The 12,216-nt window shown below is 43.2% G+C and overlaps 1 protein-coding gene across 3 annotated transcripts in view; it reads right to left on the bottom strand.

Moving 5' to 3' along the window:
• The window catches only part of LOC139564661 (rho guanine nucleotide exchange factor 2-like), a 54,878-nt gene that overhangs the window by 28,397 nt on the left and 14,265 nt on the right, over positions 1-12,216 (bottom strand). Inside the window, exon 1 of one of the 3 annotated variants that reach the window (XM_071384379.1) lies at positions 3,859-4,074. The exons of the other annotated variants lie outside the window; for them this stretch is intronic. Within the exon in view, the coding sequence (XP_071240480.1) occupies positions 3,859-3,924 (66 nt within the window). The 5' untranslated portion in view covers positions 3,925-4,074. Of the gene's footprint in view, positions 1-3,858; positions 4,075-12,216 lie in introns of those variants that run through there. 3 annotated transcript variants of the gene reach the window in all.

The raw sequence follows: 12,216 nt of genomic DNA, 5'->3' as shown, positions 1-12,216 counted from the left end.
AACTCACTGGTTTCCCTACTTGTATTGTTGTCTTTCAGCATGTCACATATAGATGTAGGATCTTAATTTGATCATTCTTTTGTTGCTGAGAATTGTCCTGCACAACAGGAAATGCAAAGTTGTAGTGTATTCGAGGTTTAAAAAGGCTTCTAAAGTTAATGTGTTCTACTTAAAAAATGTCAGACTTGATTTGCTGTAACAACATTGTTTGCATCAACCCCTAAAAAAAGGCATGTTCTATCCATTGTAATTCAATGGCCTCGGTCTGTCTCCCTTCATTGGGCTGCAGATCTGAAGAAGGAAAGGTTACAGGTCATAAGTCATATTGGCATACCGGGGGGAGTGAAGAGTGGGGGTCAGATTGCAGGTTTCTGAGGTCACATGATCAAAGGCTTCTTTAAGATTAGGGAGCTTATGGCCTTGGGTTTAAGGACAGAGCGCAGTGTGTCAGTCTGACAACTGGAGTGTGTGCGTGAAAGAATTTCTGTGTGTGAGAGTGAGTGTAGGTATTCCATTTAGACTCCCGGCTATTGTTTCTGGAGGCACCGACCACTGGAGCACATAATGAGACTACAACAGGCTGATCAAACAGACACTCCTCGCCTGTCTCAAACAGATATACGACAACACAAGTGCCCAATGCCCGCCTACCCTTTGAGCAACCCACACAAATGAAACACTCGCCCTCAAAATGTGATTACCAAATAGGACTGACTCACCTCCTGTCTTTCTGACTCACCCAGACACTTTCAGCCTACGCCAACTACACAATTCATAATATTGGTCGTCCAGACAGATTTAAAACTCTGATATACGATTCGGCAATAACAAAGCCCTAAATATATAGAATATATCTAAAGTAACTTCGGTGTGAAGTGAGTTATTGGCACAGCAATGAGGGAGAGATGATATGGTTAAAGCCCACCAGTCAGAGCCATTCCCCAACTGGTACAATGGAGTCCCTGTGACAACTGACAAGAGAGCTTCCTCCCTCTCTCACACACACGCACAATATCTTTCTCTATCGTCCGCTATCCCTTCCCAACCTCTCCGATTCTCCCTCTCATTCCATCTCTTTCACTCAAACCCCATCTCTCTCTTTCTCTCATCTTCCCCTGGGGCTGTATATGTCACAATCCCTGCTCTGTCCTGCCCCACATTCTACCCAATGATGTGCAACTTTGCTGGGGTGCATAGGGTCCAATGAACAGCAATGAAACCCCCAAGAGAAAAGAAAGGGTTGGGTTGTGAAATGCATGAAACATGGGATTTCTGGCTGACCTGAATGTATGCCAATGCCAAATCTATTTCTCTCACACATACACACAGTCCAGAAGTGTGTGCATGCGCATTTGTCTGTGTATGTGTAGACATTGAGCCCTGGGGTATTTCATATGTGACTGTCTGGCTCTAGGAGTTTGTATTGGCATGTGGCTCTGTGTGACTATGCATGCCAGCCCTCATGCCTTTCCACCAGTCACATCTGCTGGCATGTGTGTTTGGGTCTGCTTGTTCTAGTGGGGGTGGGGGTCACAACACTGAGATGCTAAATTAGCTTTGGCCAAAAGGCTGAAATCCCACAGTCAGACGAAGATCCCCCCCACACACATACACACACACACACGTGTTCACAATCAAACAAATACGTACGCATGCACACACAGAAATCCCACACTCTAACCTCTCTGACTCAGTGGGCATCACCCACCAACATTTCCCCTGAACACAATGACACAAACACGCACTGAAATTTAAGTTAGTGATGTTGCCGTCGGTGAATATGTTTTTCTACATTTGGACTTCTGACTACTTGGCTGGGTCTTACAATCTATGCTCACAACAGCTGTACTTTCTCCACTATCCTGCTCTAACAAAACCTTCTCTTGTGGCCTTCTCCATTAAAGGTTAACCAAGCAAAAGGCTACACAAGACAGAACTAAAATACACTTGTGTTTCCATAGGAACTTCCCTGTAAACATCTGAGCTCTGACTTCAACCACACACAAAGCAGTGAGATAAGGTGTCATACTATACACATAGACCAACCTCACAGTACACATCACACAGAGATAGTAGCACACATTTGCTGTACACACACACACATGTACATAGATACATGTGCATGCACACACACATATTACCTTCTGATCAGGAGGCAGTAAGATGATTAATTCAAACTGCTGCAATAATGATAGGCATAAAGCAAGAGGATCATATTACACCTGTATAACCTGTCACAGACCAGGAACACAAGACAACAGGTTATACACAACCTCAGCTGGGGGGGGGGGGGGGGGGGTAGACAGGCTAAAGAGGAGAGGAAGGATATGTACTATTGCCATGTTCTAAGACTATAAAATAGAGCCAAAATATGTCATGCATTAAAATGATACTCAGATGACTTTGTTAAAGCAAAGACCTGGTCCAGATCTGGATCCAAAGTGGTGCAGAAGAGAAGGCTGGGTAAGGGAAGTGTACTGATCATGTGGACTGAATGGATGTTAAACTTGTAGAAATGTTTCTGATTTAAACAGGTGTGAAGGGACAGTAAACAGCATGACCACACTTGTTTAATAGATCTCAGATACACAAGACAAGGAGTGATCTGTAAACACAAACACATTCAACTTTCTGATCTTTTAGCCATACCATACACTCTTAGAAAAAAAAGAGTTCCAAAAGGGTTCTTCAGCTGTCCCCTCTGTGGAAAGGGTTCTACCTGGAACCAAAAATTGTTCTTCAAAGGGTTCTCCTATGGGGGCAGTCAAATAACCCTGTTAGGTTCTAGATAGCACCTTTTTTTATAAGAGTGTATTTGAGAAACTACTTTTTGACAACAACCATGGTAAAGATTCAAGTTTCAATAAACATACTTGTATTATGGCAATTTGGATATGTCAGTATCTGTGTGTGACCTAGTACTCTGCAGCACATGATGGCAACACATCCACAACTGTGCTATATTCCACCCGTGTCACTTTCAGAGTGCTTGATACAATTACTGAGAAACAGAAACAATGTATCCTTATCATCATGCTGCAGCAACCAAATCACATGGCGAAGACAGACAACAGAGCCCGGGAGACTTTATAACAAATACAATAATTATAAGAATAGGCTATAGGCATCTCTTTGACGTATACCGTTGCAGAGCTTTTGCAACGGTATCGCTCAGAAAACAGTTGAACAATATTCATTTTTGAATACGTGTCATGTGTCTAATAGCATAACTGCATCATATTGCAATTACTGTTCGACATATTATTGATCAGTAATATTCCGTATATTCCACGACTAGACCAATGACACACACACTTGCGGTTTTTCCCCCTCCCCCAAACTATTTCCTCTATCACGGACAACGTGTTCGGGGTCTCAAGCTTTGGCTACTGTGCCGCACTATGCAACCCTTTTGCCAACGATATGGTTTTCTATGATATGCAACGGGCGGGACAAACATTGACAAAGAAGACAAAATCATTAGCCTTAATAGTAGTCTAAATCATTATTAAACGGTTGTTTCATTACATTGCCAGTTGCCACCATACAAAGCAGGAGTCCAAGGGAGCCCTCTCGTTTCCCCCACTCATCTTGGTATACCCAGAATAAGTAAATGGGGAATTTCCAAGTCATTGCTGTATTTTACTGTAAAGACATCATTATTATCTATTTAAATAATAAACACATGTAGGCTATTATAAATGTTAGAATAACCCATAACCCATGTTACAGAACTATTGATATAGGCTACTAGTGGCCTACTACATTTTAACAAATTGCTATTGAAATGTAAATGTATTATCTATGCAATTAAATACTTTATTGAACAGTTATATAGCCATATGACTATTCACTCACCCGTAAATTGATTTCTTTCATTCTCTCTTGACGCGTTTTTGGCAGCGGTTCAGTGACACGGGACATAACGAGGACGGGATCAACAGAGAATGATCCTCAATATTTCCAGTGGAACAGGCGGCGTCAGATAATTGCGCATGGAGGGCGAATCCGTTCACTTTTCTCCATATGTCGGAGTACGCGCCCCGACGAACAACTGAACGGTTTCTCACGCAGGAAACTCGAACTCAGCAATCAGGAGGAGGAGCGAACATTTTTAAGCCGCGCCTCTGAACGCGGAGCTATTCAGAGGAAAACACCCCCTTTCATTCTTTTCACCAACCACAGATGAGTTTCTCTAGAGGTGAAGGTTGCTTGGTGTGTAAACCTAGGCTTCATATTTAGGGGTTCGCTAAATGAGTTGTGCCCCATGTACAGTCTATGGTTGCCCCCTATGGTTTACTGTACATTTACAGCACATTTCAGATTGTGTGAAATCTCCATTATTAAGCTGCGCTACTTGAGCCACATAATGTGAGTTGGCCTGTTGACGTGGCAAATACATCATTGTGTAAACCTCCCATTTGGGCAATGCATGGAAGAGGAACCATCTGTTGGGAGGTGATGCCTTGAAGGCAAAATGTGGACTGGAAAAGGTGAATATATTTGGGAATATAACAAGGAAAAGAGAAGAATAGTAAAGGAATAAATGGAATGTTATGATGGAGAAGGAAAAGAGGGAGAAGGGCGGGTTAATCAAGGAGGCACTTAAGAGTGACCCGGGGCTAAATTTAGAGAGCAACAAGAGAGGAAAACGCCCAACCATGCACCCACAGGCAATGGACCTCTGTACAACTCTGTCCTCCAAACTGCAATATCACACCATTCCTTCTCTCTAACAGGACTGTGCCTGTGTGACCTTGCCTCTTCATCCTCCCACTCGTTTTCAGTCTCTCTGCTTTCAACACAATTTCTACTTTACTGGACGTTCCCCGTCTCCACCTCTCTGAGCATGCACTATGCACTATCACTCTCTGTTTCTCTTTCTTCCTCCTCTCTGGTTCAGTTGAGGGCTATCTGCATCCTTCCTTCTCCACGGTGATCCTCTCCAGCTCCTCCTCCAGCTCCTCAGGTCGTCATCTTCTCTTCATGAGTCCTCATCTGATACCAATTGCCTTCCGACATGGCCAAGCGCGCGCGCATGCATGCATGCACGCACACACACACACACACACACACACACACACACACACACACACACACACACACACACACACACACACACACACACACACACACACACACACACACACACACACACACACACACACACACACACACACACACACACACACACACACACACACACACACACACACACACACACACACACACACACACACACACACACACACACACACACACGTGTGCATGCAAGCGTGAGTGAGTGCGTGCGATTCCTGGCAGCACTTGGGTGGTATGATATGAGATCGCACACAGGTGTTGGATACAGTACAATACTTCTATTGACCATAGTCACCCAACATCTCTCTCACACACACAAGTCACCAAGTGTCACTGTCACACACTAACCCTCTGAAGAGTTATTGTGAGGGAGACAACAACGCCTCACATTACAGAGTGAGTGAGAGAAAAAGTGTGTGTGTGTGTGTGTGTGTGTGTGTGTGTGTGTGTGTGTGTGTGTGTGTGTGTGTGTGTGTGTGTGTGTGTGTGTGTGTGTGTGTTAGAGAATGAGAAAATGTGTAACAGTGTGATAAGAGGGCAACAGTATTCCCTTTCAAAACAGAAAAGAGGAGCACGTCATTTAGCGAAAGAGTCCTCATAAACAGTTATAAGCATCTATAACATGACATCCCCCTTCGCATAGTCTCCGATATGACGAATGGAAAACAAAGAGAGTGAGGGATAAAGAGAGTGACGACGGGGAATGGACAGAGGAGAGAGACGAAGAGCAGTTAGTAGTGAACATGTTGGTATGATAGGATATTAGACGATATGGAAAGGACGTGGTGCGATAGGGGGACAGCTTTAATCAGGAAGGGTATATTTGCTTGGCTAATACTCTCTGGCCCTCCGCAGGCTTCTTTATGGGTTTCATCCGCTGTTCTGCCTGCCTCAGTTTGTTTAAACTCCTACTACCTCAGAATGGACATTTGGAATAGGGGAGATAAAAGTGGAAAAGAGAGAGAGAGATGGAAAGAGGGAGGTAGAAAGGGTGGGATAAAGAGAGGTGAAGAGAGAGATAGAGAGATGGAAAGAGGGAGGTAGAAAGGTTGGGATAAAGAGAGGTGAAGAGAGCGATAGAGAGATGGAAAGAGGGAGGTAGAAGGGTTGGGATAAAGAGAGGTGAAGAGAGCGATAGAGAGATGGAAAGAGGGAGGTAGAAAGGGTGGGATAAAGAGGTGAAGAGAGAGAGATGGAAAGAGGGAGGTAGAAAGGGTGGGATAAAGAGGTGAAGAGAGAGATAGCGAGATGGAAAGAAGGAAGTAGAAGGGGTGGGATAAAGAGGTGAAGAGAGAGATAGCGAGATGGAAAGAGGGAGGTAGAAGGGGTGGGATAAAGAGGTGAAGAGAGAGATAGCGAGATGGAAAGAGGAAGGTAGAAGGGGTGGGATAAAGAGGTGAAGAGAGAGATAGCGAGATGGAAAGAGGGAGGTAGAAGGGGTGGGATAAAGAGGTGAAGAGAGAGATAGCGAGATGGAAAGAGGGAGGTAGAAGGGGTGGGATAAAGAGGTGAAGAGAGAGAGAGGGAGGTAGAAAGGGTGGGATAAAGAGAGGTGAAGAGAGCGATAGAGAGATGGAAAGAGGGAGGTAGAAGGGGTGGGATAAAGAGAGGTGAAGAGAGCGATAGAGAGATGGAAAGAGGAAGGTAGAAAGGGTGGGATAAAGAGGTGAAGAGAGAGATAGAGAGATGGAAAGAGGGAGGTAGAAAGGGTGGGATAAAGAGAGGTGAAGAGAGAGCTAGCGAGCTGGAAAGAGGGAGGTAGAAGGGGTGGGATAAAGAGAGGTGAAGAGAGAGATAGCGAGATGGAAAGAGGGAGGTAGAAGAGGTGGGATAAAGAGAGGTGAAGAGAGAGATAGCGAGATGGAAAGAGGGAGGTAGAAGGGGGGATAAAGAGGTGAAGAGAGAGATAGCGAGATGGAAAGAGGGAGGTAGAAGGGGGGATAAAGAGGTGAAGAGAGAGATAGCGAGATGGAAAGAGGGAGGTAGAAGGGGGGATAAAGAGAGATGAAGAGAGGAAGCGGAGAGAGATTATTAGACACTGTAGATTGGAGGGAGAGGGGGAATAGAAAATGATGGAAAGATGGAGGAAGAAGGGGATATATGAAAGGGTGAAGAGAAAAGCAAAGGGAGAGAGATGGAGAGGGGACTGTAGAAGGGACGGCAGAGAAGAATAACAGAAAGGGGTGCAAGAGAGAGAGAATACGCAGAGAAGGGGAGGCATTGAGAGCAAGGGAGGAAAATGTGGTGGGATTGAGACAAATGAACGGAGGAGTGGGGGTGGAGTGATGGAGAGAGAGGGGGGGCTGGGGAGAGAGGGATAGCGGAGGAGAAAAGCCGGCTTGCTGATGCAATCCTGCCACCCGAAGCAGTAACTGCCCAGCTGGGAAAGAGAGAGAGATTGAGCTAATGGAGAGAGAGAAAGCAGGGAAAAGAGAGGGGGAATGAGGAATGAAGGGAAAATGCAGGGGTGACTTTGGCCAAGAGCTATTAAATACCTATTGTTTTTTACGTAAAACTGTTAAGTACATTCACTGTTAAACACAGAGAGACACAACACAACCCCAATAAATGATGCTGAGCACACACACACTTCCTCTTCCTCTCTCTATGGGACACAGTGGACACACCAACAAAACCCAGATACATGTTGTCCAGATGCGTTTGCTCTTCAGCAAGGTATGTGTCTATCTACAGACATAACTTCCTCCTTCCTCCTAACTTCCTCCTACTCAACTACTCAAAAAATATAAACTATAAAAATATAAACGCAACATGTAAAATGTTGTTCCCATGTTTCATGAGCTGAAATAAAAGATGCACAAAAAGCGTATTTCTCTCAAATTCTGTGCACAAATTTGTTGACATCCCTGTTAGTGAGCATTTCTCCTTTGCCAAGACAATCCATCCACCTGACAGGTGTGGCATATCAAGAAGCTGATTAAACAGCATGATCATTACACAGGTGCAACTTGTACAGGGGACAATAAAAGACCACTCTAAAATTAGCTTTTTTTACACAACACAATGCCACAGATGTCTCAAGTTATGAGGGAGCTTGCAATTGGCATGCTGACTGCAGGAATGTCCACCAGAGCGGTTTCCAGATAATTTAATGTTAATTTCTCAACCATAAGCCACCTCCAATTTGGCAGTACGTCCAACCGGGCTCACAACCGCAGACTACTTGTAACCACGTCAGCCTAGGAACTCCGCATCTGGCTTCTTCACCTGTGGGATCATCTGAGACCAGCCACCCGGACAGCTGATGAAACTGAGGAGTATTTATTTCTGTAATAAAGCCTTTTTGTGGGGGCCTATGCCCTCCCAGGCCCACCCATGTCATGTGAAATCCATAGATTAGGGCCTAATTAATTGATTTAAATTGACTGATTTCCTTATATGAACTGTAACTCAGTAAAATCGTTGAAATTGTTGCATGTTGCGTTTATATTTTTCTTCAGAGTAGTAGAAGACATACTTGTACAGGTACACTCTCAGAACTTTTTTTTCTATCTAGAACCTGAAAAGGTTATTTGGCTGTCCCCATAGGGGAACCATTTGAAGAACCCTTTTGGTTCCATGTAGAACCCTTTTGTGTTGCCTCTGCCCATAAAAAACAAAAGCTGGGCAGCTTTAAAAAATAAAGTAAAAATATGTTTGATGTCTTCTGTGACCATATGAATAACCCCTATGATGTAACAGCAATGATGAGATAGATGTTCTTCTTGTCTGTTTTATTATTTCACTGCCATACTGTGTTCAACTGTGTTCGATCTTGCCTTGATATCTTGTCTCAAGAGGACCACAATGGAAATAAGTCCCAGACTTTATTGTGTTATCCTCCATGATTTAACAATGGAAATAAGTTCCAGACTTTATTGTGTTATCCTCCATGATTTAACAATGGAAATAAGTCCCAGACTTGATTGTGTTATCCTCCATGATTTTACTCATGTGTATGTATGGCTTTTTCAGGTTTTATGTGTCGTGTTTTTTTTAAATAGTCAAATGAATAGGCTAAACTAAATACATGTAGAACCCTTTCCACAGAGGGCGCTACATAGAACCCAAAAGGGTTATACCTGGAACCAAAAAAGGGTTTAACCTTGAGCCAAAATGGGTTATACCTGGAACCCAAAAAGGGTTTAACCTGGAACCAAAAAGGGTTTAACCTTGAACCAAAAATGGTTTAACCTTGAACCAAAAAGGTTTAACCTGGAACCCAAAAAGGGTTTAACCTGGAACCAAAAAGGGTTTAACCTTGAACCAAAAAGGGTTTAACCTTGAACCAAAAAGGGTTTAACCTTGAACCAAAAAGGGTTTAACCTGGAACCCAAAAAGGGTTTAACCTGGAACCAAAAAGGGTTATATCTGGAACCAAAAAAGGATTTTAACCAGGAACCAAAAAGGGTTTAACCTTGAACCAAAAATGGTTTAACCTTGAACCAAAAAGGTTTAACCTGGAACCCAAAAAGGGTTTAACCTGGAACCAAAAAGGGTTTAACCTTGAACCAAAAAGGGTTTAACCTTGAACCAAAAAGGGTTTAACCTTGAACCAAAAAGGGTTTAACCTGGAACCCAAAAAGGGTTTAACCTGGAACCAAAAAGGGTTATATCTGGAACCAAAAAAGGATTTTAACCAGGAACCAAAAGTGGGTTTAATCTTGAACCAAAAAAGGGTTATACCTGGAACCAAAAAAGGGTTTAACTTTGAACCAAAAAGGGTTCTCCTATGTGGACAGCCAAAGAACCCTTTTTTCTAAGAGTGTATGAATAACAGACTTGTGATCTTGTAATGTGTTATGTTCTCACCTCCCTCCAGTCTGAAAGAGATGACATATTATCATTATGAGAGTACTGGGCTTAATCTAAAGCCACCAGATGTCTCTGTCTAACATCCATAGCCAGATCAGCCAGCTGTATATAACACTGAGGTCAGTAGAAATACAGACGGTCCTGTAGACACACAGCAGAGGCACACAGGACTGATTCACATTCCAGAGTATGCTGACTTCTTGAGACGTCACATGTTATAATGAGAGAGACAGAGAGACTGAGGGAGAGAGAGCTCATAACTGCTGTAGAGAGGAAAGGTCGGGAAAAGTGAGCTCAGTCTCTTTCTTTCTGACTGCTGTTCTTTCACTCTTCTGGGTTTTCTCCCTTGTCTCTTTTCTGTCTTATGGTCTGGAGTCCAGTAGCCACTAAACATACAGCACCAAGGGTGTGGACAAACCTCACATACCTGGTTACACCACATCACTCTCTCACACACACGCACACGCACACGCGCACGCACACACACACAGACGTTGGATGTTGTTACAGACCAGAAATAGCTCCGTCAAACAGGGCCAGCAACTATCTGTCTCTAACAGGCCATCGGAGGCGATGATGTCATCGCGTAAATTAACTGCTGATCATCAAAATCACAGCCACGCCCCTGTGACATCACTGGGACTTCTTATCAGTTGAGATGGAGGGCACAATCTGGCAACCCCCATGATAAGGACCTCTGAGGAATCTGGCAACCCAGTGGGTCTTAAATCAGGGACTTAGTCTAACGCAAGAATGGTCAGAGGGGCTGGTTGGGCTATTTTTAATCACTTTCTTTTGTTGTCTCCCTTGTTTTTGTTTTTTTAAATTATTTAACAATATACAGACAAGAATACATCAACTTGATGTATATGAGGGTGTTACATGTCAAAAGAAAATATACATTTGCCAAAAAGTGTGATGGTGCATACTGCTCTTTGGTCAGGTTTATTAGTAGGACAGTAATCTCTGAAACACAGAATTGAAATCTTGCGTAATTGCATCAGATTCTTGATACTAGTTATGATACGTCCGTCTGTCCACGAGAGATTAGTAGGACACAAATAACACGCATACAAGAACACCAGCTGTACCCAAGTTCAGTTCAAGTGTGGAATGCCAAAATCATCAACTTGGCCATACATCATCCTGCTGAGGGCTACAGTGCTATTTATTTCACTTCACTTCTCATATCCAACTCACAGAACAGAGTCTCCCCCTGCTGTTTAAAGATTGTCATTACAACAAAGACACACACACACACACACACACACACACACACACACACACACACACACACAGCAAACACAGCAAACACTGCCAACCCACTAGAACAAACACTTAAAAATATCCTTAAAGAAATCAAGAGGTGGGGCGACAGGTAGCCAGCCTAGTGGTTAGAGCGTTGGGCCAGTAACCGAAAGTTGCTAGATCGAATCCCCGAGCTGGCAAGGTAAAAATCTGTGGTTAACCCACTGTTCCTAGGCCGTCATTGTAAGTAATAATGTGTTCATAACTGACGTGCCTAGTTAAATAAAGGTTCAAGAAAAAAGAGCCTGTTGTAATTCAGCCAGATATCGTCATCAATAATCTAAGCAGCACAAGAGAGAGCGCCTCGCCCAACATAATGAATAATACTGTTGGGGTTACTGCCTTGACAACATTGTTGCACATACAGTTGAAGACAGAAGTTTACATACACCTTAGCCAAATACATCTAAACTCAGTTTCACAATTCTTGACATTTAATCCTAGTAAAAATTCCCTGTCTCAGGTCAGTTAGGATCACCACTTTATTTTGAGAATGTGAAATCTCAGAATAATAGTAGAGAGAATTATTTATTTCAGCTTTTATTTCTTTCATCACATTCCCAGTGGGTCAGAAGTTTACATACACTCAATTATTATTTGGTAGCATTGCCTTTTAAATTGTTTAAATTGGGTCAAATGTTTCGGGTAGCCTTCCACAAGCTTCCCACAATAAGTTGGGTGAATTTTGGCCCATTCCTCCTGACAGAGCTGGTGGAACTGAGTCAGGTTTGTAGGCCTCCTTGCTCACACACGCTTTTTCAGTTCTGCCCACAAATGTTGTATAGGATTGAGGTCAGGGCTTTGTGATGGCCACTACAATACCTTGACTTTGTTTTCCTTAAGCCATTTTGCCACAACTTTGGAAGTTTGCTTGGGGTCATTGTCCATTTGGAAGACCCATTTGCACCCAAGCTTTAACTTCCTGACTGATATCTTGAGATGTTGCTTCAATATATCCACATAATTTTCCTTACTCAAGATGCCATTTATTTTGTGAAGTACATCAGTCCC

The sequence above is a fragment of the Salvelinus alpinus genome, chromosome 35 (assembly GCF_045679555.1).
Source record: "Salvelinus alpinus chromosome 35, SLU_Salpinus.1, whole genome shotgun sequence".
In the NCBI taxonomy this organism is placed as follows: Eukaryota; Metazoa; Chordata; class Actinopteri; order Salmoniformes; family Salmonidae; genus Salvelinus; species Salvelinus alpinus.
Note: the sequence above shows the minus strand (reverse complement) of the source record. Positions and strands in the feature narration are given on the sequence as shown.